The sequence below is a fragment of the Dermacentor andersoni genome, chromosome 2 (genome assembly GCF_023375885.2).
Source record: "Dermacentor andersoni chromosome 2, qqDerAnde1_hic_scaffold, whole genome shotgun sequence".
In the NCBI taxonomy this organism is placed as follows: Eukaryota; Metazoa; Arthropoda; class Arachnida; order Ixodida; family Ixodidae; genus Dermacentor; species Dermacentor andersoni.
In genome coordinates, this window is record NC_092815.1 from 169,725,084 (window position 1) to 169,751,362 (window position 26,279).

General features: G+C 45.2%; 1 protein-coding gene across 1 annotated transcript in view; it reads right to left on the reverse strand.

Annotated features, from left to right (window-relative positions):
- The window catches only part of LOC126540463 (neural cell adhesion molecule 2-like), a 196,130-nt gene that overhangs the window by 30,408 nt on the left and 139,443 nt on the right, over positions 1–26,279 (reverse strand). Inside the window, exon 5 of the mRNA XM_050187281.2 lies at positions 409–612. Coding sequence (XP_050043238.1) covers positions 409–612 — 204 coding nt within the window. The remainder of the gene's footprint in view (positions 1–408; positions 613–26,279) is intronic.

The following is a 26,279-nucleotide window of genomic DNA, read 5'->3' on the forward strand; positions in this document are numbered from 1 at the left end:
ACACAATGCCATGTGTATATTAAAAGTGCGGGAGGGCAAATCATCCGAGGTCGTTGCACCGCACTTGGCGTCTTCGACTATAATCTACTTAAAGCCAGCTAGCTGTCCCGCGGATTCGTAAACAACAGTGCAAAGTTAAAAAGGGAAGTAACAAACTAAGCACAGCAACCAAACAGAAATCTCACTACCCAACTGTGCACAAGCTCTTTGTATAGGTTTTGAAAACCTCCACAAAATGATTGAACGAAGAGCAAGAAAACGCCGACACAATAATGTCATTGCACTATTTTTTTTCATTTTTTGTCATTTTTTTTCTTTTATCAGCTGAATGCACACCAGCTAGCCCCACTCTCTGATTTGATGACGTCACATAGGTATGGTAAGCAGGTAAATCCATTGGCATCTCACGGTTCATGTCGAGCGTGACGGCGGCCTCCCCCTGTATTGAGACGTTGTTGGAGGACACGCAGGAGTACAGCGCCATCAGGTCCTGGCGGCGCAGGTTGTGCAACGTCAGCGTCGAGCGACGCACGTCGCCCGACGCCGTCGCCATGGCGTTGGCGTAGACGGGCTCCCCATTGCGCCTCCACGTCAGCGTCGGTGCCGGTTTGCCTGGTTGGCCACGCCCATCGTGATGACGACACCAGGTGGATCCGTGCCGGTGGCCAAGCGGCGTGAAGATTGGTAAGAAGAATATTTCGAAAGCAACGCCGTTAGTCGGCGTATCGCAAACGCTTGGCGCCAGTGAGAGGCAAATAATCTTAAATTCGATCGCATGCATGTCTGCCTGATCGAATGGTCTACCGAATCGCCCGTCTAGTATTTTTGACCTGGATGGGTCACTGTCCGGCTATGCGGAGTGCTGACGATGGAAACTTCCTCCGCACAGCGCCTTTCTTGCGTCTCTTATATAACCTGACATTTTGCATCAATTCCGGTTCTATTCGAAAAATGTGGTGAATATCTCTTTATTCTTTCCGAACCCATTTCGGTGCTCTGCTTTCTTTCTACTCCTACCTTCTTGTTGTTTATATGTGTACACTAAGGGGCTGCCTTTTTCTCTTGATACCAGCATAGGTCGAATTCCTCCTTTGTCGTTGCCTTGACAACGGACTTCCTTACATATTTCCTAACCTTCGTTCGCCGTAACGCACTAACATGAATTGAGTCATGTTATTAGTCACGCCATCATTATTGCACTGATGCGATTCAGCTCACTTTGTTTGCGTTCTTGCACGTGCGCGGGCAAAAGGAATCTACAATGCAGAGATCGAAACGAATTCATATTGTGATTCTATATACCGTACATACTGCGTATTTTGCTCATTTGTAACTTTTTTTTCCTGGTCTTACAGCAAGTTGGATAGGTCCAGCAGGTAGATGGCAGCCTATTTCACAGGGCTGAACTGTTTATCACTGAGACTTCGCTGAAGTTGTAAACAGCACAAATATTTGGTGCTGTATTTCTGACGGTGCAGTCCTCCTTACAAATATATGGTAACCAGACGTAGTGGCCACGTCACTGAGTACTTTTAAAAAGCGCATATTTTCATATATATGCCAGAAATTATTGCGAACAAATGACGTTATGAGTACAATAATTATACTTAAATTACACATTGAACGTTTATCATAGATGAAAAAGCTGAAGCCCAGCATTGACTTCATAGCGCATAGTCGTGCCGAGAAGAAAGCAATAATCTACTTTTACGTGGACCAAAATCGGTGCAGCGTGTTTATTTTCTTTTGATTATGTTTTCTGCTCTCACAAAGTTATTCTTTCAGTACACTTATTTATAACTTAACGAGACGTACACAAAAATGTCTTGCACGGATCTTTCATGCTCCCGAGCAAACATACTATGCTTTAATGAAAATTGTGCAGGCACTGTATATTTAACTGGAACTCAATAATTGTTTTATTTTATCTGTCTAATTTTGTGGTAAGCATTTATATGTTGAAATTTCTAAAACAGGCGCCTCCCAGAACCACTGCATTTTGTTTTATTTTTCTAGAAAGCTTGTGTTCAACGCACTCATCACGAAATAGGTGACAAAACTTGGGGCCGTGTAAGGTAAACCTATTCCATTCTGTTTTTGTTCAAATCTCCAGGCGTCAAATTTTCGTAACCGCCAAGGCAAGGATCGTACGGTCACCCGCACATTGTCTGAACAGCCCAATGAAACGATCTGCTCTTTTATAGGCGGTCACTTTTGTTTGCTTTCAAAACAAATATTATTGCTCACCTTGCCAAGCTTTCTTTCGTATCTAATTCGCTGACACGTAACGAGGAGCGCACAAGAGCGGAGAGGGTTTCAGTGTTGTCGAGCTAACAAAGCAAAAGTAGATCAACAGATGAGGAGGGCGGTGCGGGCGTCTGGAACTGGTTCGCTTCCCTTTGCTTAGATTGCGGTGACTGGTCGAAAATAACAGTGGCGTGCAACGTAACATCTAAGATGCCGCTAAAACGGGTCCTCAGCGAACAAGAGTTGGCAGAGCGATATCTTATGCGTGCAGAAAGGGCTTGACAATGTGATACTGCCAAGCAAAAGTGTTTTTATTATACGCAGAAAAATACGTTCTACCCGGCAGCTCTGAGTAGCCCGTGCCGAGTGATTGGCGCATAGCCATCTTGTATTCGTATACCAGCGTATACTTCCTTTTGAAATTTTTCCCGCACCTCAGCAGAACCACAAAGTCGCCGGAACACGCCGTGCCTTGTATATGCGTATTGTGACACTGTATTATTTTCCACACGTTGCCGCTCTTCTGTCTTTCTTCCGGGCCCATTCTGTATTGTGCCCCCTGCCGCCCAATTCAAGTTGCCCCTCCTTTGCGGCCGTTTTCTCCCTCCTTGCCTTGTGTACAAGGGAACCTAGCTACCGCTATTCTCAGCCCCGCTCTGCCCTTCTACGACTTATGCCTTCCTCCTGCCTTCTTTTTTTTTCTTTTCTTCTCCCACTGGCCTCCTTGCTCTACATACATGGGACTCTGCTTTCGTTTTGCCCTACATCGTTGCCAATACGACAGCTGTAAATCTGCCAAAGCGCCTAGAAAGAGTCAATTACTGTCACATCTGTCCCTTTCGGGTTGATGTATCTGAGAACGAACGGGCATGTGGAACGTGGCACGTGTGTTGCTAGCTAACAAGCAAAGTGATTTGCAACGTCGGGCTAATATCTGTGGGCTGGAAGGCAACAATTTAGGTTTGAAATTTAGTGTTAGAAAATCACGTGTTACGGTATTCAATGAAAACAGTGAACAGACAGTGGAAATACAGGGCCAGAAAATACCTCGGGTAAGAGAATATAAATACCTTGGTATATGGATAAATGAGGGCAATAAATATATAGAAACACAGCAAAAACAATAACAGTGAAGGGGAAGAGAAATGCAGCCATAATGAAGCACAGAGCGCTATGGGGATACAACAGGTAGGAAGTCCTCCGAGGTATGTGAAAAGGTGTAATGGTCCCAGGACTTACTTTTGGAAATGCAGTTGTTTGCTTTAAATCAGGGGTATAATCAAGACTCGATGGGAACCAAAGGTCAGTGTGTCGCCTCGCATTGGGTGCTCACGGGAAGACTACAAATGAAGCTGTGCAGGGTGGTATGGGCTAGACTAATTTTGAAGTGAGGGAAGCTCGCAGTAAAATTTAGTATGAAGAACGCCTGAAGAATATGGAAGAAAGTAAATAGGTTGGGAGAGTGTTCAGGTATCTGTACAGGAAAAATATTAATTCACAGTGGAGCAAAAGAACTAGGAAGCTTACCAGCAAGTATGTGACCTGTAGGGTGGGCAACACAGCAACAAGGATGGTCAAGCGGTAAGTCAGAGAGGCTGAAATAATCTCATGGGTGGCGGCAATGGAAAGGAAACCTGCCATGAGTAACTACTTAGGAGGAAAAAAAACAAATCAGGAAAGAAACAATTTATGATAACTCAAAGGAAAGCTCATTACTTTTCGAAGCGAGATCGGGATGCCTTAGAACACGCACCTATAGAGCGAGATAAAAGAAGGAACAAGAAGCATGTGCTTGCTGCGGTAAAGCTAGGGAACGATGGAGCATGTTTTATTAGGCTGTGAAGACATCTACCCAGCGGTAGATTTAGGCACCACTGGCCTCCTGAAGCCCTTGGGATCAGCGGGAGCAGTGGAGAAGTAAACATGTCCGCAATAGGCATTAGTAAGAGGCGATTGGAGGATTGGTGGACGAAAAGTAGGGAAACGACAAAAAAACGGAGACGCACAAAAGCACAGTTAGCAATGGGAGATCAGAAAATTTGGGTGTGACAGTTCAGAGTGTTTATTTTTTCTTTATTTTTTAACTTAGGTAGGACATCAGGCAGTATAACAGCAAGAGCTCGGTGGCACAATGCACCGCCCCGTTCCATAAGGGACGCTCATAACATCCATCCGTCCATCAGGGAGCAGAGTTGCGCATAGGTCCGGCATTATGTGCCAGTTATGCAGTGAAGCCACTGCTCGCGCGCGCAGGAGGCAAATACCGTGCGGCGTTCATTTGCTTTTTCGCGTGCTGGTCGCGAGCTACATGCGGCAATAGCCTTAGGGGAGTAGGGTTCGAACCCCCGAAATTTTTCGTTTGTATGTATACATATACACGTACACACAAAAAGGCATGCACAGACACGCATATAGGGGGTAGGACCCCCCTCGATGCCCTGAAATAAAATCATCACTAAGCCCGTGGCTCCGACAGCTCACAAGTTCGCGTGCAAACACGCTGTACCTAACCACAACAAGCGTTGCAATGTTTTTCAGCATGCATATGAAGTTTTCTTGCCGAGGCCAGAAGGCAAGAAATGTTTTAAAGGGTGTTCAAAGAAAACTTGACACACGTAAGGTGTACAATTATGTGGGCGCATTTTGGCTTTCGAGACGAGCCGATTAATGATTGTCGCCAAGCGAACTATCATGCCTGCAGTTATGTCAGTGACGAATAACTGTAACCGTCATTCATGACTAACCGTCGTTCACGGCAGCTGCACGTTTTCGTTACATGCGATGCAGACGCGTAGATTTAAACGCGTGTCAAATGCTCCCATGTGCACATTTTACGCAAGGCTTATTTTTACGATTAATTCATACCGCAAACTAAACAGCTTTCGTAGCAGCAAATGAACAAGTGGAAAGAAATTCAAGATCCAGGAGCTTCTAGGTCAAATTTATTTCGTACAAGTGAATGGATGACCAATGGCTTCTGGTAGCAGGGTAATAGTGTTGGTTCTTGGAGCCTTCAGAGGCAGAATTCAAAACAACTGGAAAGGCAACAAGCTTTTAACAGTAACGACAGGTTATTATTATTGCACTAATCACACCAAGACGGCAAACTTGCAAAGTAATTATTCACACATTGAAGACTAATATGAGAACACATTTTTCTTGATCTCTTCATACTGCTCGAGTGAAGGTACTTTAACACAGCGCTTAATAAATATACATGCATAATTTTACATTCCTCATGCCGACTAAGGCCGATCTAACAAGCAAGATATTCCGGGCGGTAAATGCTGAAGCTATCACAGCTGTCTCATAAGCGGGAGCATGTGAGGTTTTCGCTTTGTACACAAAAATGAAAACTAGGTCATCAATCAACGTTACATGAAAATTACAACGCCGACAAAAAAAATCAAATAAAGATGAGAGGAGATAACAACAAGGGTGGAGCGGGCAAATTGTATCCGCTAGTATTTACTCTGCTTTCAAAACGCTGTTCGAAAGCCGCATAGTCAGAACCATCGCACAAGCAACACAGTGAATTGAGCCAGTTGGTAAGTTAAAGTTCTTGGCGTATATGTGCAGCGTGACACGGACATCTCGTTCATTCTTTGTCCCGCGTCTGTGTCGCGCTGCACATAGACAAATGAACACCGTCTCACTCATGCCAGGCGTACGTATCCGGGCGTTAAAAGGGGTGTTCCTCGGAATAAATGTTGTTTTAGTGTAAACAATGCGAGCGCACCTGGCATATCCTGATCCCTTTCGGATCCGGCCGGTCTCGACTTATACGCAGTAGCCATACCAGTCGCGGGCGCACATCTATCCGTCCACACGGCACCGCGAAGAAAGCTTTGCCACCTTCCGTGCGGTTTATGTAATTTCGTACGCTGCACCCCGTCATACTGGAATACAAGTGCCAAATTGTGATGTGTTTCGTATCCCTTCACCAAGGTCCTTGACTTAATATCGTCGAGTACCGTACCTGCGACCCGCAGCCGATGAATGCAACGCACCCTCGACGGTCCGCTGATTTCAATGTCGATGGCACTGACTGACACACGAGTCGGCATCGCGCACGTAAAGTAGGCTTCGCAGCGACGCAGTTGAACATTTGACGTCATTTTGCAAGCCGTGATAGTGCTCGGCGAATAGCGGTGCCAGCGGCGCCGGAAAAGCTATGCGCAACTCTGCTCCCTGCGGGAGCATATACAGGAACACTAGCATTAAGTTACGTATAAGTCTAAGTGTCATATGTAATAAGCACACCTGTGAAAGTTCATATGTAATATGTGCATAATAGTGCATATGTGGCAAGTGCAATAAGTTATTGCACGAAGAAGAAGTGCTCCTTAGAAGGAACAAATACTGAGAAAAGAAAAGGGTGGCGAGATGGTTCGTGCAAGAGAATATTAATTACACCAGTGAACGTTGGTTGCATAACATGTGCAAAAGAAACAATGGCGCACCAAAATAATTCTGGAACCATGTAAGAGCACTCTGAACTGCAACTAAAAATTCGCAGACGGCCTTAAGGGATTGAAATGGTAACCTCTTCGAAGGAGACAATGCGCTGCGGTACATCATAGACACGGTTAGGGCTAACTTCGGCACAAAAGAAAGGCTAGTTCAGACCCAAACAGTGTCAGCATCAACAGAGAATGCTGACAGATCAAAATTTACTGCAGAAAACGTTTACTAGAAAAAAGCAGAAGATATCCCTAGTAACGCCGCGGAAGGACCCGATGAAATCCCAATGCAGCTAATCTAGAACCTCGGTCCAAAGAGCAAGGCACTGCTGACATGCTATCGAACCAGTCATGAAAACGAAGAAAATCGCAATTGGGTAGCGTGAAAGCAAGCTGAACCTCATCTGCAAATGCAAAGGTGATAAGGATAGGCCGAGCTCGTACAGGCCAGTAACAGTAACATTGCTGCTATATAGAATGGCAATGCAAGCCATAAGACTAGAATTGTCAAAATGGGCAGAAGCAAATGATGTACTGGGGGCACTACAGAAAGCGTTCAGACCAGACAGACGCTTAGAAGATAATATCTTTGTTCTCACTCATTGCATAAAGATAGCAGTAGCTAATTATAGACAATTATGAATAGCATATCCAAATATCACGGCAACCTGCGACAATGTAGAGGGAGAGTTTTTCTGGGATATTCTCAAGCACGAAGGCATCGATAATGATTTCGAGGAGCTGCTAAGGGAGATATACAAGGATAACCGAGTAAAAATTGTACGGGGAGGCCAAAATTGCGATTAAGTGGAGAAAATTCGCCAGGGGTTGAAGCATGGCTGTCCACTGTCTCCCTTGTTGTTCGCGCTTTATATTAAGGGCATAGAAAGAGAACCGGAAAACAGTCAATAAGAATTTAACATAAACGCGTAATGGGCAAATCGTGCGACGGGAGGCCCTCGTATTGATGTATGCGGGCGACATAGCGCTACTACCTGACAATGCAAGCGATTTACAGACACTGGCCAATATTTGTAGCAACGAAACGACAAATGTAGGCCTTAAATGTAGCAGCGAGAAACGGGAATTATGAGCTTTAATGAAGGGACGAATAACTATATGGTGTCGATTCAACAGCAAGCCATACCTATAGTCAAGCAATATAAATACCTAAACCTATACATAAACAAAGGGAAGACTTACTCAAGCATCCACCGAGACAACCTGAAAGTACAAGGGAAGTGGAATGCAGCAGTGACGAAACATAGGTAACTTTGGGGCCACAATAAATATGAAGTGGCGCATGGGATCTGTAAAGCAGCCACGCTGCCAGCGTAGACGTTCACGAACGTCATTCTCTGTCTAGAATCGGATATATTTTCGCGATTGGAAATTAACCAATGATTGGTGGGCCGGTTGGCTTTGGGAGGCCACGGCGAAACCACAATTGAGGCCGTGCAAGTGGACATGAGTTGGGCCTCGTTTTAAGTCAGAGAAGCGCAGATTTTGGACTGGACAATCTTTAATAAAGGTCCTGCAGGATGCACGTCAGCGCGCAGTGGGCGTCTTCCACGCAGCGCAGAGTAAAATTCGTTTTGAAGAAAGACCCAGGAACAACGAATAAAATAAATGAGTGGATAAGGTGCCCAAGTATCTCCACCTACAAAGCGTGGACTCATAATGGAGAAAGAGGTCAAGAAAGTTGGCAACCAAGCACAGGTAATTGGAAGTGTAGATAGACAACCAGGAGGAATCAGAAAGATAGTGAGAGAAACGTTGACAGCGAATTGAACCCAAAGAATGGAAATTAAAAAGACCATGCTGATATACTAGAATGAGAAAAAATAAATTACAAAAGAAAATATGTAGGATAACAAGAAGGGAAGTGCGTTGCTATTTGACTCGTGAGCTGGTTGCCTAAGGACATAAACATACTGCAGCAAATATTCGATATTAGATGAGGCATTTGTATGCTGCAAAAAGAATCCGAAGACCAGTGAGCACATCCTATGAAATGCGAAGAGATTAACCTTGCGAGGCCGGTACGCAACGTACACCTCCCAGAAGCGCTTGAACTTAAAGTGGATGGACGCATCAGTTGGCAAGCAGTGGAGATAAGCAAGAGAGGTTTAGAGTATTCGCGGGAAGAAATCAGGGAAGAGACTGATACAACCAGATCATGTGCCGGCATCGGTAGCCGTACAGGGTAGATAGAGAAGTTCTGAGGAGAAAGAAAAAGGAGATTAAGGAGACCTACACAAAATGTTGTGATTAAAAACAGGTGTAGCAGACCGGAATAAATAAAGCATGTTAGGTGACTATTTCTACCCACTCCATTTCAACATTGATGCCAATAAATCATTATGAAGTTGCTCCTCTGGCCTCCTTGAGGCCCTTGGGTTCAACTATAGCAGGGAGGAAGTAAACATGTCCGCTCTAGAAATTAGTGAGAGGCGATTGGAAATGTGGTGGAGGAAAAGTAGGGACATCAGAGACAACGGAGGCGTGTGAAAACAAAGTTGCCATTAGTGGTGAAAAAAGTTTGATGCTGCGAATTATGTAATTTCTTTCTTTTTAAGTATAGGTAGGGCATTAAGCAAAATACTATCAAGAGTCTGGTGGCGCAACTCACCACCCGTTTCAAAGAGGACACTCATAGCATCCATCCATTAAAGAGAGGTCATTCTGCGAATATGGGATAGCTTCCAAACGCCAGCGATTCTGGAAGTTACCAGCAGTAGAGCCAGCTATTTCGTGTCATTGCTGAGACGTCTCGACAACAGGCCGCGCTCTCAGCAGACGATTTTGGAGTGCCGGCTCTTACGGTCCGCACACCAGGAGGCGACGAAGGTTCTGCTGAAGCTCCTCTGTTCAAACAGCCTTGTTTAACGACTCTGACATTCCCGCGTTCTTTTATATTTGTGCGTGTGTATGTGTTTCTCTCTTTCTCTCTCTCTTTCTGTGTGCGCTTGATTTTCATTTTTGTCTTTCTGCCTCCCTTTACCTCTCCCCAGCCTAGGGTAGGAAACTGGATGTCTTTCTTCCGATTAACTTCCCCGCGTTTGGCTTCCTATTTATCTCTATCTCTTTTTCCCTTTCTCTCTCTCTCTCTTTCTCTCTAAGAAATTGTTTACCAACGGAGTAATGAAGTGGTGACCAATTCGCCAAATGTCACCAGCTAGCCCGATTGCCAGTTTTACTTAACTAGTCATGAAGGCCACACTTCAATCCAAAAAGCAAACCTATAAGAGAGTCACAGCTAGAAACTCAGGTGTTACCACGGCCGCTAGCGCTCTAATGCGGCCGCGGGTTTACTCAGTGCCCTTTATGCACACGTCGCGCCACAGCAGGTGGTAATACTGTGAGGCTTGTCGAAATATACTGTACAGTAAAAGCTCGTTAATTCACTACTCATTAATTCGATATTTCGGATAATTCGAAGTAGTCGCCGCGGTCCGTCCAACAATGTATTGAAAGCAATATATAACACATCCCGCTTATTCACACTGAAATCCGCACCGCCACCGATAATTCGAACTCCGCATCATCGTGGATGGGGAGAGTGCTAGTGGGCGGGAGCACGCTGGCGTCACCGTGCGGGTCGCGCAGCTTTGCTTTTTCGATCAGCGGCAAGGACGATCGCCACGCACCGTGTTCTTTGTGTACGAGCGTCCGAGGGGGAGCCGGTGAACGCGGCTCAAACTGGCGTGCGCGAGAGGGGAAGGTGGGGCGGAGCGCGCCCTCTCTTGTCGCGCGTGAGGCAGGGGGTGAGGCGAGGGAGGGACGGGACGACGATCTTCGGCGGCTGCTGCTTACGGCGCGGCCATGCGGGCGCCGCATTTTGAAAGCGATCTGCGACGTGGCCAAAGTGCGCGCCCGCGTGGGCCTCATCTTCAAAGCGATCTGCGATGTTTGCAGAGTGCGTTTAGTGCCGGTAGCTTCACATGCGATGTGCTTTCTACGTTTCATTCGCGTTGAAGCGAGAGCTGTACGAACGTCAATTCGCTCGCTGCTACTGCTGCGTGTCCTCACTCCAGCGTTTTTCAGCGAGTTTCCGCGGTCATCGAGCGAGATGCGTTCATGCTTACCTGTGCGCGCGTAACAGAGTGCTTGTTAATTTATTTAGTAAGCGAATGCTTACAAGTTTATACGGCCGATAAAACTATTATCCTTACTTCGTATAGCTATCTACTAATTCTCTATCGCAATCGATGCTTCGCTTTTCGCGTGAGACTGCGACATTTTCTTTCTCCGCCCCAGTCAGCGCGACGAACGCGCGGATGGAGCAGGAGCTATCTCGACGTCGGGCGCGTCGAACCGCGCTGGCCCCGCCCGGTTACGTTGGCTGCGCCAGTGCTTCAAAGTATAGACGCTGTTCACGCCAACGTGACGTAGCGTGTGCGCTACGTCAGTTCGAATCTTGTATAAGTCGAATTTTCATAGCATTCCCGCGGAATTCGAATTAATGAGCTTTTACTGTATCTGCAAGCAAATCGACGGCAATAAGTGCGGCATCTTTTAATGTATCTGGCGATCCACAGCGTCTGCACATTGGCAGCACCAAAGTCGGAGCATATTTATTACCTGTGCGATGTTTGCGAGACAGGGAAGTATACTAATTTTAGTCATGTGCACATGGCCTAATTGCTGTTTCTGTACTTGCATGACAAGTGCTTATGTGCCTACATAAATAAATATGAGCTTCACAAAGTGGTACAGACCGGTGTCACCTCTTCCCCTTTCTCAAGGAACTCGTCGTGCGCTTTATAGCTTGTTTGACGAGGGCGGGATTCAGTACTAAAAAGACTGCAATATGTCTCCTGCCATGGTTCTATACTGCAACAGCCCAAAAGCAGGTAGCACATTGGCATGCTATGATGTTACCACCTCAGATATTTGAATACCTTAACGTGAATGTTTCTAAGCGGAGTTGCAAATTTAATTAGTGAGGCTCAGATCATCCGATTTTGTGCTAAGGTGTTCTGCCTCTGGACGAAGGTCTTGAGCGACATCATTAACCCTTCCTTGCATTAGATAAGAAAATAGCGCTACCAGACTTAACGAGACAAGAAATAGCCTACAGACGCGGCTCTGAATGACAATTGTAGCAATTTATTCACATGTAGGCATTACATTTTAAAAATGTCTCTACTCTGTGCCCTTTATTATGGACGTCTCTTTAGCTGTGGATTGGTGGAAGGGCGACCGACCGAGACAATCACATCTGTAGCAGTACGACTTTCCAGCAGCATTCGCCGACTTCCAAACGGCATCCAGAACTTTCTGCGCACCCGTATATTCTGCACAAACCTGTGCTAAGAATTTTCTTCGGCCTTCACCGAAAGAATGTGTTTTAACTCAAAATAATTTTCTATATATGCCGAAAGGCTGGTAGTTGCGAATCTTCGCGTGGTCGCCGATCGCTCGCGCGGACAAAATCCATCCCCTCCTCAAGAAGTTGAGGTTTATTTCGGGGACTGGAACGAAATGAACAGATGGACGAAACGGCTGGAAATCGTATTTCATTCAGCAACAATCGCCGCCTGCGAACAGCGACATCCGAAACCCCGCGAGCGATGTTTGCCGAAGACGACACTCGTCGTGCCCGCTTGTAGATACTTCGAAGCACCCGCTTCCACGCACCCTCCCCAGCCATCATGCCTCCCCGTCCCCTCCACTTCGACCCCCCTTGTTTGCGCGCCGCTTGCCGAACTCTTTGTTACGTGCTCGAAGCGGCGGCGGGGTCAATACATAATGCGTCCAAACGTGGGAAACATCAATTTTCGCGTCTTCGCCGAGTCCGCCGGCTCCGACAGCCGCGCCCTTTGACGGCACTTGCGGGTGCGGCGTGTGCAAGCAGATCGCGTCGGCGGTGCTGAGTGGGCACCGTTGGGGGAGTGCTTCTGTCAACACTGGCGGCCGGATATCGCGATCCATCTTCGACATCGGACTCGAACGCGTGGACACACCACTCTGTGTTTTGCGCGCTCACCTGCGCTCGTCTCCGCCATGCCGCGCCATTCGCTATGTATATTTAGCGTTTTGAAAGGGCATTGACGCTCGCCCTCTATATGTACGTCAGTGTGGATTTGCAGGCGGCACGCGCGCATGATCGAGAGTATACGCAATCCAAGTATACTTGGTAGCGAAGCTCGCGTAGCCGCCCATGCGTTGAAATCATGGCGATTCGCCGGTGGTTCATGGCGATTAGCAGCATCTATACGGGAACGCTGCCAGAGGATCAACAAACATAATGTGCATGTCAAAATTGCATGTCAGCACTCTTCCCGCAAAAGCACTGCTTCAGGAACGAGGAATATTTCACCTTGAACGACAAAATGTTTGCTCTGCAAGAAGCGTGAGAAAGTGGAACACGTAATTATGAAGTGTTGCGACTTAATATATTATTGGACGTCCTACAGCGTATTATCGCGAAACAGTTACCTATTGTCCCTTATGGATGTCGTTTTTTTTAATGGGAGGGGGGAGTTGAGAACACGTGTGGATTGCCATACTGACCACAAATGCTTCTCGATCTCCACGTGGAAGGCTGGTATGCTGGCACGGCATGTAGGGCTATAGAGTTCGAGCGACCTCTATAGAAAACGTAGCGTATTCGAGAGAACTGTACTCCACACTTCGTAAACCACTTGATCGGGCCAGTATTTTCGTTAAGCCATTGGTCCTTTCCAAAAAAGAAGTTTGTCCATTTCATAAAGTATATAAACGGTAGGCAATTTTTTCATTTGTATACTTCATCTTCCGTTCATCTTCTTTATTGCCAAAGAGGCATTAAAGAAAAAGAAATAACTGTGGCCTAATGACTGGAGCATCGAGAAGTTGTGCACGAATAGAGGATTGATGCCAGCGTCCGTCAATCATTTCTTCTTATTGAAGAGTCCCGAAACGAGGAGAGACACTAACTTGCCGCAATGTACCTCGAATTAGACGACGAATGCTTCGCTTCGAAACGGTAACACAACAAAAGCAGCTAAGGACAGCGCGATAAGCTGTGCAGAAGTGACCGACACTCTATGTGGCACATTAAGAGGTAAAAAAAGGTTCAATATGTTTCAAATATAGGGCAATATTCTAGCTCCACATAAGAGGAAGATGTAGAATATGGCAGGTCATGTATATATCGGACGGATAACTGGTGCTCTAATAAATTAAAATAATGGCTGCAAGACAAAGAAATCTATAGCGTAGGACGGACATAAATTACACAGCCCAAGCCTCCTATAATATTTGACTGACAGGATATAAAGGTGATCGAGACCTCTGGGAGCGGTCTTCGTCCTTCAGTGAACACTGATGATCGTCATTCAAAGGGTGCTAATCATGATTATGAATCGTGTCCGTGAATGTAACGTCCTAAACGATTCTCGCTGCTGTCAAAACGACTAGTGTTTCTCAAGCACTGAGCAAACCGGCAACGCTTCACCCACCACGACACTTTAGCTGCTGGCTTGACTTAAATATTAGGGTGGAAAAGGCGCATTGAAATTTTGAATCTCATGAGGGCATCGCCGACGCCATCCTCACGTGAGTTCATAACTGGCCGAAGCAGTCAGGGATTCATTCAGGCATGAAAAATACCGCGTCTGTGGGCCTTTTTCCTTTACCTCCTGCGTTTATTTTGCGTAAATGTAAATCAATAAAGAACCGACCAACAACATGTATAAAGATTTCCCCGCGGATCTCAAGAGGCTCCAGGGACCCTAAGCCAATTCTGAAAGCGTGAACACTGGTGCAGCTTGTGTATCATTTTGTTTATAGATGTTTATAGATGTTTGTTTATCAAAACTAAAACATTTTTTTTTACCATGCAGCATAGTGATACCTCACTTTTCAGTCATTTCGGCTCAAATGCTATAACGTAATTGCAGCGCACCTTAAACCTGACACTGCATCTATAATTCGAAAAATAAATAGGAGGTTTAGCGAGGGTCTACAATGTTGAAATAAACAACGTACAAGACCTACGGTATATTGTCGTCATATTATACGTCCGACAATAATGAGGTCCAAGTCACTGCAAATTTGCTTTTCACTGCAGTTCTAAAATGTGGGTTCTGTTACAACCACCGAATAATCATATTATGCTAAATAATAGCGCGAGCAAAATTTCGTCATCGTTGAGACGATGATGTGTAGAAGCCTGCAGTGCTTCTACGCATCGCATGAAACGAGCGTGCTTATCTTGTCATAAGCAAGAGAAGCTCAGCTGCTTGTTGACGACAACGGACGGCTGGCCTTTACATTTTTTTTTTCATTTGCGGTAGCCTGTGGAAATTGAAAAGCAAGCTTTTTCAGAACATTTCACACATATAACTTAACTTCAAGGTCTTCATGACGCGTGTACACTTTGCTTTGAGTATCGTTTGAACAAATGGCTGCTGCTGATAATTCTGGTGAGTGTTATCGCAATCGCTCTTGCGCTACAGTAGTCGGTCGCCCTGTTCGCGAATGTGTTGCATTTATTACATCGATAATTTATGTACAGGCGTTGCAACAATGACAATGTCTCGCTCTGCGCCTGCTTTCAATATAGCTGTGGTTCAAAAAAAAATAGTTCGTTCTCATACTGTAAAAAATGTATCTCCTCTCGTGAAGGGCAGAAAGGGCAAGCTTATTTATCGGAGTGTACAAGAACTGCTCGAAATCCACGCCTGGCTATCTCCCTTTCTTCAAGGCCGTGGCCACATGCAAGATACATCCCGTTCACTGAGTGATGTTGCCTAAGCGATCCGATCCGGACGACAGCCATCATCTAATAATGAGTGAAATATCGCTTTTCTGGTAACTCGTACATACCATAATTCAACAAAGCGCTGTAAAGCTCCAAAAGCAGCTTGGTCCTCGTGTAACATTCAGTAGTATATAGGCTGCGGTAGCGGAACTTTGCAACCATTTGAAAACAAACTATGGAGTAAAGAGATAGCTTCACCTCAGAACCAAGTCTCACATCCCTAATGAAATGCATGCGACACGTAAGTGCTCCTAATAGCCAATTACTTGACCGACTTCAGTGAAAGTTGCTGCACTTAATAGCGAAAACTTAGTTCTACGGACGACATGCCCGAAATGTATGTATATGACCTATATATGAATCGCCCGAAATCGGTAACATAAAACAACACAAGGTTTACAAAATCACAAATCTGCATCAAAAACTGTGCCTAGCGCAGTTATGTATACTGCAGTTCTTAGACCCTCTGAAGCGGACAAACTTGATACATTACATTTTATGTGAAACGGTTTATGTGAAACGGTTATTTTTAGGAAGGTTTCGCGGTAGTCCTACTGAGAAGCTAGTGATATATTGAAAAGAGATGTAGGGCACGTCACTTTTGTTCGTTTTAAGTATCGCAGTAGGTGCCGCTTACGAAACTGCTATATCGTTTCTTTGTGTATTATTATTATTATTATTATTATTATTATTATTATTATTATTATTATTATTATTATTATTATTATTATTATTATTATTAAGGTACGCTTGAAACCTTGATGTCTGAATAGTTTTTTCTTTTTATTTTCGGATTATTCAATAATTAAAAAAAATATGATGGCCTATATGAAATATATCTGATTCCATAGATTGTGACAATATTTTTAAAATGCAGTGAATCCCATCAATTTGTGCGCGATAGTAGGCGGGCATCAGCTTTTCTTCCTTCCCACGTACCTGAATAGGAGTTCCTGAGGTAAACCTTCATCTTCCCAACGTAACAGTGGGGCTACGACAGACGCTGGAATGTGAGGCGGCAAATTAAGTTAGTCCACCAAAATTTTTATTTCCTTGCACATTATTTTATGTACCCAGGTATATTTGCATTCGCCGTGTGGCGGCAATGCGGCCGCTGAGGCCGGAAGTCCAACCGATGATCTCGCGCTCAGTGGCAGACAGCTACGGCCACTGATCAACTGTGGTTGGTGTGAATGCACAACACAAAATGCAAATGAGTAAAGACATGCGTAAATCATGCCTTTCTCCGAGCAGTTTTCTTGTGTGTCATGCCGCTTCAACATGGTTGCCAGGCTCGTAGCCTCCTTCCGTTGTAGCTTAATATCATCAGTCCCTTAGGAGATTTGAAAGTCAATTGATTGATTGACTGATTCATTCATGAATAAGTATGGATAATGGGGCTTCAGGTCAATAGGGCGTATATGAAATATATTAATTACTACTGAATGGCAGTGACTGTGCAAAGTGGCCGCAAATATGATTCACAAGGAGTGCGATGCAGGAGTCCGTGGATGATATGCTTAAATGATACTGGAAAGCTCGCGTTGTTCTTTATTTTTACCATCTTATGTTATTTCGCCATGCATTTGTATTTCTTATGCTACGCAGTATCTGTACAGGAGTAGTGTTCAGTTGATTCTGAAGCATTTCCTCGTGGTACGTAAACCCACCTGGAAAATTAGAGAACATTTAATTTACAATGCAGAAGCCAGATATGTCACTCTCCTACGATAGTGCAACATGTTAGTTTACTCAGCTGTACGTGACTAATATTTGGTTCTTTGCCACTAAAAGAGCCGTTTCTAATTTTTTTGTTCTTCATTGCATATGTGCGGTCAACAATAGAAAGCACACGGTAATATCCCCACCCTCATCCCTATCCCCATCCAAATTTGGGGATGTCAAGAAATGACAATGGCCGACGAACTCAGATGAGGGGACGATATCGCTATGTCAGGGCCGTCAGGGGATACGAGGGCGGAGGTCGTGCAAACAGAAGCGGGACGTCATCCTTATGTTCTGTTTGCGATTTACTTATACAACGCCCACCACTAGAAAGGAATTGGCGCTGACGTAGAGTTACGGTATATGCCAGAGTTGCGCCAAGGTCTACCATCTTAGGCTCCAAAGTTCGGCAGGAAAGCCCCTCCTCCTACGCTTAGAAGCCGCGCTGGCGCGCCAATGCCAGTAGCGCTTCGTCTGCGTCTAGTCCAGTACTGCAAAAAAAAATCAATGATGCATAAAAGATCACCACGAATTGCCCATACCCCGTAAGCACGTAAACATGCAGTGGCTTAATATTGTAGCAGCAGCAGCATTGGCGCGGAATCAGAATTGCGCAGACGCTCGCGTATAAGCGAGGAAGGTGCCACTGGCACGCGCAGGCACGGGCTAGCGTCCGAAGGATTAAAAAAACTCAGTGCGCTACAGAAAAATACAATACGTACACGGAATAATCAATCGCAGACTATATCCTACTCAGTATTCGTACACATGCACATGTGTATTCGTACACATGTACACATGCCACGTCCTAGACACCCTGCAACACATGGTCCAGGATTTCCCACTGCTTCACGCATCCGCAGAGGGCAGTCCTGACACATGGGGGCACACACCTCGCAATCTACTAAAATCCACTAGCTAGGGCATCAGTAACAGCACATTCCATATGCCCTATGCCCTTCACTTTCATAACATATACAATATTGGTTGAAAATGGCCGTATTTATGAGAAGCCTAAATGAAACCATATTTCTGAGGCGGCGGAGAAACAGAGGGCAAGCTACAGCTTCTAATTTGATGGGATAATCGGGATAGCATCCAGCTTTCTTGCTGCATATGTTCCCAACTCTAAGAACACACTACCCACCCGCATTGCGCTCTCGCGCATTAGACAACAAAAGGAGGCACAGCTAGCTTTATCCTGAAAGCCGAGTTAAATTGTGGAATTATCCGCGTACTACTCATAATTGGCAGGGTCGGTGAATGATTGTAGAGCCAGATTTCCCTCTACTAATGTGAGTACGAATCTCCATGGCTGCGACCAGCTTGGGAACACCTGGTATCCAGCACACCCCGTCGACGGTGGGGGCATCGGCGGCACGCACGGCCGACATGGGCGAGGACAGCGCCCGTGTCCACTGCGCCATAATCGCGGGGCCATTGATTACACGGTGCCTGATTATGCGCGGCCGTGTTTCTGCGAGACGGCGCAATCCGTCACCGATGGGAGCGGGCTCGCTGCCGAAGCATGCATGCGCTTTTGGCGCGCCAGTCTGGCTGGTGCGCTCGAGTTTGTGTGAGCGCGTGTCTGTGCGTTTGTGCGGGTGTGTAAAGTGGCGAGATAAGTTTCCTGGCGTTTAGGCGGTGTAAGGTAGTGAATGGAAAAGGCAAGAGCGGAGTGGACACGACGGACTGTGCCGCGTATAATACTGCAACGACCGCACGCGCCGAGCCTGTGCATAGTACACGTTATACGTTTCGTTCTTGCGAAAGGCCTGAACGATTCGTCTCTCTCGATCACGACAAGGCTGGCGCGACGAACGATGGTTTGCTCTTTCGCTGCTGTCTCGTAACGTGGCGAAACACTTGTCCATCGAAGTGAGCACGAAAGCTTTGCTTCAAGCTATCAGTGCTGTCGTTGTATATTCGTATTGGCGTGCGCGGATGGAATGAAACCATTGGGAATTCGTGACGACCGTACCATGGGCTCTCAATTTCCGTCGTGGTTATAAATCTAGATCTGCACCCTTGGACACGGACAGTATTCATTAGGCTAATCAAAGCGGAAACGGGTAGCAAATAATCGCTCGCCTTGTAACGACGGGCGGTAAACTCGCCGCTACGAGTTATAAATAACATACTCATTGGTCAAAAAACACAATGCCTTTCTCAGGCAATTTGAAATTAACGCGGCTTTCTTTATGCATGTGGGTAATGCTTAGGGGAATACAAAATCCGAGAAAAATACTGAAGCTTCGCAGCGCGTCAGACCCGGCCAACCAAAAATGCAGTTTGGCCCGTCACGCGAAGGGGCAAAGCACAGGTAGGTTAACTATATAAAGCGCAGTAAGCCTCACACTTCGTGATGTGGCATTTGTTGAAGTGAAAATTCGCTTTTGCGAGAGAGCAATCTCCTTTACGGCAGTAGAGAAGGAAGTGCGAGTTGTATTCGCTTGTGAAGATTCAAGACCACACTGAAGGCACTCAAGGCGGCTCCTGCTTCCTGCTTGGAACGCTGGTTCTGGTCAAGTGGCTGGTGGGTTTTCTTTTGGTCTTTGTCCTTTACCTAATTGTTTTTGGCCGTTTGTTCCAATATCTGTTTACTTGCCATAGTAATTTACTATTTCTCTGCAATGTCTCTCTCATCACCAGACCAGGAGGCTTCTTCCTGGTCGGCTTGTGTTCCTCCCTCTGATTGGCCGGTGGAGCTTTTAATACACAGTGGGATGGCTAGCGTACCTGTGGCTTTGGTCCCGAGTGATGTCGGAGTGGTCGCATGAAGAATAGCAAGGCAATTCAAACAACTCCGGATGGCCTGGGCCAATTTTCAACAAATCACCGAGGTTCGGTAGTTTGGCCGAGGAGGCATTCTTTGCTTTTCGTCAGACCAGGCTTGTATTCAGGATTTACTGAAGTGCGATGTTTTTGCGACATATCCGGTGAACAGTTTCATTCCTCATCACCTTGCGTGTACCAAAATTCTATTCAGTGGTGTCGACATAAGTCCATGTCCCACGGGAATTTTGGAAATGTTTTCAGCGGCAGGTGTGATTTCTGTGTATTGTTTCAGCCGTGTCGTTAATAATAAGCGCATGCCCACAGAAACATTGATTGCTACATTTGCTCGAATGAACCACCCATCGGAAATCAAGCCATGGACACTTATATATATATACCGAGTTCAGTCTCTATCTCACCGCGTCCTTCAGCGTCTATAATGCTGACGGTTTCGGCAATCCATAAAAGCTTGCCGGTGCAACACACGATAGCGGATTTGTGAAGAAGATTAAAAGACAATTCAAAAGACTGTTCTTCCCTCATGAGTCCGGCTGCCTTTGCCGTGGTACTCACCTTACAGATGAGCCTAACTGCCCTGCAAGATCAAGGGAAGTGCAAATCCTCGAAGTAACTGATTGACATCGGTGCTGTTGTCGCGAGGCCATTGAAAAAAAAATTCATAGCAGGGCTCAAGGGTATGCTGGTATAACGGCCGGTCAAAAAGTGTGTATGAAAACGTCAATCTCTCAGGCTGTGGTCGCTTCCGTAGAAGAAGCGTTGAAGAAAGAAATGGAGCGCATTGTGACAAATCTCACGGACTCCCTTGTTCAGGTGATGTCCTCACAGATGGCTCCGTGGCTTCAACTTAATAATACAGCCAGCATTGAGGATCAGGTACCGGGTCTAGCGCGGAGTCCACCTACTGATATATTGACAGCGCAACCATTGACTAATAATGATTCATCAAACCCATCAACTTCCGAGATAGTTGACCACATCTGTCTCTCCAATGAAAATGGAATGGAAAATCTAGATGTAGATATAGACCCCCGGTCTCTTAAATGAACAAGATCACCGACAGAGAAAAATCTAGCTCTTGCACCAACTCCAAGGCAAAAAAGTACGTGAGAAAGATTCCGACTAAGCAACGCTTATTAATAGAGAGCGTTTTAGACCAAGCAGTCTCTGCTGCTCGTATTTATTCCTTGGAAGTTTAACAGTAATTTAGTCGAACTATCGTACCATACTTTCCGCTGCAACAAATTCATTATATCTTACTTCTAAATATTCTCCAGATATTATTATTTTAGACGACACTGGGCCCTGCAGCTGGTCAGACTTTCCATTTAACAAATTTCCGATAATATCGATTGTATCGCCTTTCTCGAAGTAAGTGGTGGTCCAGTTATTTTTTTTTGTATGATAAGATATCTGTCGTAAAGCTAGTCTGGCATATCAGATAATGTCGCCGTATACTGTGAAATGTTAGCATTGGATATAATAATTCCTGGTTGCACGCCTTCTTTTATAATCAACACGTACTTCCCCACTCGAGTGCAAGGTACCCGTTATCTCGATACCTCTATCGATTGCAGTCAGAAGAATGCCATACTAGTGGGCGATTTTAATTCTCATCATGTATCATGGTGTTTCCGAACGGACACTTGATGGCGCTTGTGGGATTGGGTTTTGACAAATATTTCTCTTGCTTATATTCGAGAGCATGTACTATTGTTCGGGACCAGTCGCGATCTGCCCTACATCTTACGTTTGCTACCTCGAGCATTTCTGTGACATGCTGGAAGACTGTTGATTTCAGTACTAACCGTGATCACCTCCATAAAATTTTTGAACTGCTTACCCCGTTAACTAGTTTTGATAGTCATGTGCGCACTTTTGTTATTTGCGCAAAATTTTAAAATTCATTCAAATAATCTTTAAACGTTCAGGAGGGAATGCAGAGGGATAGTTAAGCAATGAGCGTGTGTTCAATACTCAAGCAATCATCAAAAAAGCTCAATTTTTTGTACAACCCACTAAGGGTGGTTCATATTGTCCGTGGTGGAATTCTGACTGCGAGCGAGATTTTAAACGTCGAACATCTGCGTGGAAAAAAAGTTTTATATAACCAAAGTCCTGTTAATTGAGCTGATTATACATATTTAGCTCCTACATTTAAGCGAACAGTCTCAAACGCTAAGGAGCATTATGATCCCAAGCATTACACATATCTTTCGAAGTCTAGCAATAAAAAGGCCCTGTTACAATTTCTTCAGTCCCATAAAGTTATACCGGCGCCCGTGAATATCGACTCTGTTGTTCTATCAATGAAATAATTATCAGACTCACTTGAGAAAATGGCTAAAAACTTGCGCAACGTTTTAAGCATATATTGCCGGTAGGACTAAAAGAACCGCCCCCAGGAGATGACTTTGTAGAAATAACAGCGACAGAGTTCAAGGGCATTATTAGACCGTAACCGGCGTCAGTCCCAGGTCCAGATGACATTATAACAGGAATGCTGAAAGTTTTGATTGGTTATATGCCTCAGGAGCTACTAAATATAGTAAATTTCTTTCCCCAAAGTTCATGGGTTCCAAGAGAGTGGAGAGCAGCTAAAATTATAACTCTGTTGAAGAAAAAAGCAGCTGTACTTGGCTTAGACAACATGAGACCAATTTCTCTTACTTCCAATGTCGTCAAATAAATAGAAAGGCTTGTTCAAGCCGTATAACAAATTTTATGCAGGATGATACACTTCTCAGTCTTGTCACGTTGGATTTTGTCCCGGCCACTCCATAAGGTGCGTCTATGTAGATTTAGAGAGCCGCATTGAACTTGTTCACCGCGAAGGAGAGTACGCAGCTTTGGTGACGCGAGATGTAACAAAAGCCGGCTACTCTGTAGAATGTTGTGTTCTATTCAATGAGCTTCGGTCCATTAATATTTCCCGAAGTATATAACCACTTGCATCTATGAATTTATGAGGGATCAAGAGTTTTATTGTTATCAACGCGGTATTTCGACGTCTAAACACAAGCATACAAGAGAGTGTGCCACATGGTGCCGTTCTTTCCCATATCTTATTTAACATTTTGTTATGTACAATTCCTTTGTCGCCAGAAGTACATGTTTATGTTTATGCGGACAATATAGCACTTTTTACGTCCGCAAATAATGTACGTTCACTACACCAGTCGTTGCAGAATTAGTTAGGATGCTGGAGACATAGCTAGAGTGGTTATGCATGTCGTTAAATATTAGCAAAAGTGCGGTACTAGTCGTTCCATTAACTGTACAGGTGCATATATCTTTACAACACCGCAAGCAAATCATTCCTGAAGTTGACGCAGTCAAGTACCTTGGTGTTATTTAGGATGGCAAGCTCACCTGGTGCAGTCACATTGATCATATTAAACCAAAGGCAGAACGTGCCGTAGCTATGCTCAGCAGGCTCAGCCACTGTTGCTCTGGACTACGCATGAATACCTTAATGATGATATATAAGATGTATGTTCAGCCCATGTTAGAATTCGGCTGCGTAATATTTTCCGGTGGTCACACCTAAAAAATTAAACCTCTAATGCTTTTAGAAACGAAAGCTTTACGATTATGCCTCAGGCTACCTAGATTCGTTGTCAACACTGTTTTATATCAGGAAGCTCATATATCCACCCCAGATTAAAGATTCCGCATGCCTACGTTTCAGACATTTTTTAAAGTGTATGACTATTTAAAAATACTTGCACAATAGGTATTGTTCACGGAACCATCTGAGTTTTTTTAAGTATCGTGGTCAAGATTACACAGCCCTCAAATACTATTTGTGCAAGCACAGTTACAATTTGTTGTGTCCATACGTAAAGTTTGCCATTCAAATGATGCCTTACCAGACCTCAAAATTGAGTTCGCGGAGATATTTACAAATCATTCTAAACTATTACCAAGATGACACTTAATATCTTACACGACCGCCTACACCAGCTAGCCACTGACAATGTAATAGCTACTGACGCTTCTGTGTGCAATGAAAAGGCAGGAGCGGCGATCTTTTCTGAATCTCTTCAGTGGGCTTACTCTCTTCAACATCACACCCATATTTCAGGCAGAATTATTAGCGATAATATTAGCATTACGAAAGTTTCCCCAAAATGACCCACCATCTGTTATTGTCACCGGCTCGCTATCTATATGCACAGCACTTAGTGCATCTTCAAATTAAAGAATTCAACAAACATTTTGTTCGATGGTACCTGCGCACTTACGGAAAGTATGTTTGCTTTGAGTACCGGGACATCCTGGGTTGCACTTGGACGAAATGGCTGATTAACTCGCACGAACATCCCTCAATGGCCCTGCCATATTTGCGTTGCCGACATCAGCTTATGTGACCGCGGCTACGTATAGAAATTTCTCTATGTCGCGAAACTCTGCTATATCCATGCAGAGACGCGAATGCCAGATCAACCCAGTCCACAGTTGAGTAAGCGTTAGTGAATCATGGCTCCTGCTGGCGCGACCATGCTGTTTAGGATCAGTATTCTCCACTGATGTAGCAGTGACACAGTGGCTGCGTGGTGAAATCCTGGACTACCAGTCTATTGGTCGTAAGTTCGAATGCTGGTTGCAGAATAACAATTTTTGGTTTTGTTTGTAATTTTCTCGCGTAAAATTTTGGCATTCTAGCTACGTCACCGGCGGAAACGAGTCAGCTTCAAAATGACTGGTGGAGTGAGCCCATGACAGCTCTGCCTGTAAAAAAGTCTCACCACTCTGAGTGTCTGTGTGTGTCTATAGTTAAATGCGAAGCCCTCCTTTGCCTTGTCCGAGCCAAGGTCAGAGCAAGGCCAGAGCAAGGTCACGCTCAAGGACACGATGAAGTTTTGTAGACAAAAACTGTGGTCCGATCCCGGAGATATCACAATGTACAAATGTGGCTATAATGCAAATTAAGGCAGCACAAGTGGCTGGTACCAGACATAGTACAAACAAAAAGCGGGTGTAGTGCGAATTAAGGCGACACGCGGTGGTACGTGATGCACGTGGGTGCGGACTTGAGCTTCAACAGCACCATGCGGTAGTCGACATTTGATTGCATCCTTGACGTTGTGGTCGTTGTTTGGTGGTCATGTCATCGTCATCTTTCTGCCCTTTTCACTCGATTGCTATCACGAAGTCGGCATCTCATTGACACCTTACCGCCATTTTTATTCGAATGTTCTTACTACGTTCTTATGTCTTCGTCAACGCTGTCTTTGAGCCATCGTCAACATACTGTCATCATCATTTCATCGTCGTTATGGCATTGTCTCGATAGCGCTTCATGACCACAAAGCTGCCCTCATGACGCCGTGGTCATTTCATCATAGTCATTTCGTCGTAGCGATTGCACTGTCTTTTGCCCACTCACGTTTCACCTTTGGCCATCCCTTTGTCCTGACGCCATTGTGGACACACCGTCGTCGTCATCTCATTGTCGTCATGCCATTACTGTCATTCTAACCCCACCATTCCCTTCGTCACACCATCGTCGTCATACCGTCGTCGCCACAGCGTCGGCATCAGACTGGCATCGGCATCCCATTGTCCTCAAGCCATCGTCATCACACCATTGTCGTCATACCATCGCCCTCACTCTAGCCTCGTTATCCAATGGTCGTCACACTTCTTCGTCCGAGAATACTCTCCTCGCTCTAGGATCTTCTATGTGGCCACAATCCACACAATTTCCCTCGCCCGGGCTCTTTTGAAGGAGCCGGCAACTGATCGAACTCATCCAACCAGAGCTTCCCCCGTTACATGGAAGATTGGTGTGGCGTCATCCTAAACACAACACATCGAGTGGTCACTACGTGACGTGACGGTGTCATCGGCCACGTTTTCACTAGAGAGGTCGATCTATAGACAATAACGATCCAGTCTCCTACTTCAGTACGGATAGGCCATTACTATCCTAATGGGTAGCATCCGTGTGGCTGAAAAGCATCAAAGAAACCACCTAAGAATAGCGTTTAAGCAATGGAAAGCTTGCCTGCACATTTGCGTCGTCTATACCCTTGAGAACATCTTAGCGTGGTATAGATAATAATCCAGAATGGTTTCTTTTTTACTTGGTCTTCTCTGTCTGGTGCAGTTGTAAAGGCGAAGGCCTTCCTAACAAAAGAACAGGATCTGTAATAGGAGATGTGCGAAGCCCTCGTACAAGAACGACGGCACACGTCTTCGTGGCGTTTATTCCAAAAACGCAGAAGTCACTATCTAGCGACCAATGTTGCAGAGTAGGGTCATTCATTCCATTCCGACTGCCCCCCGAA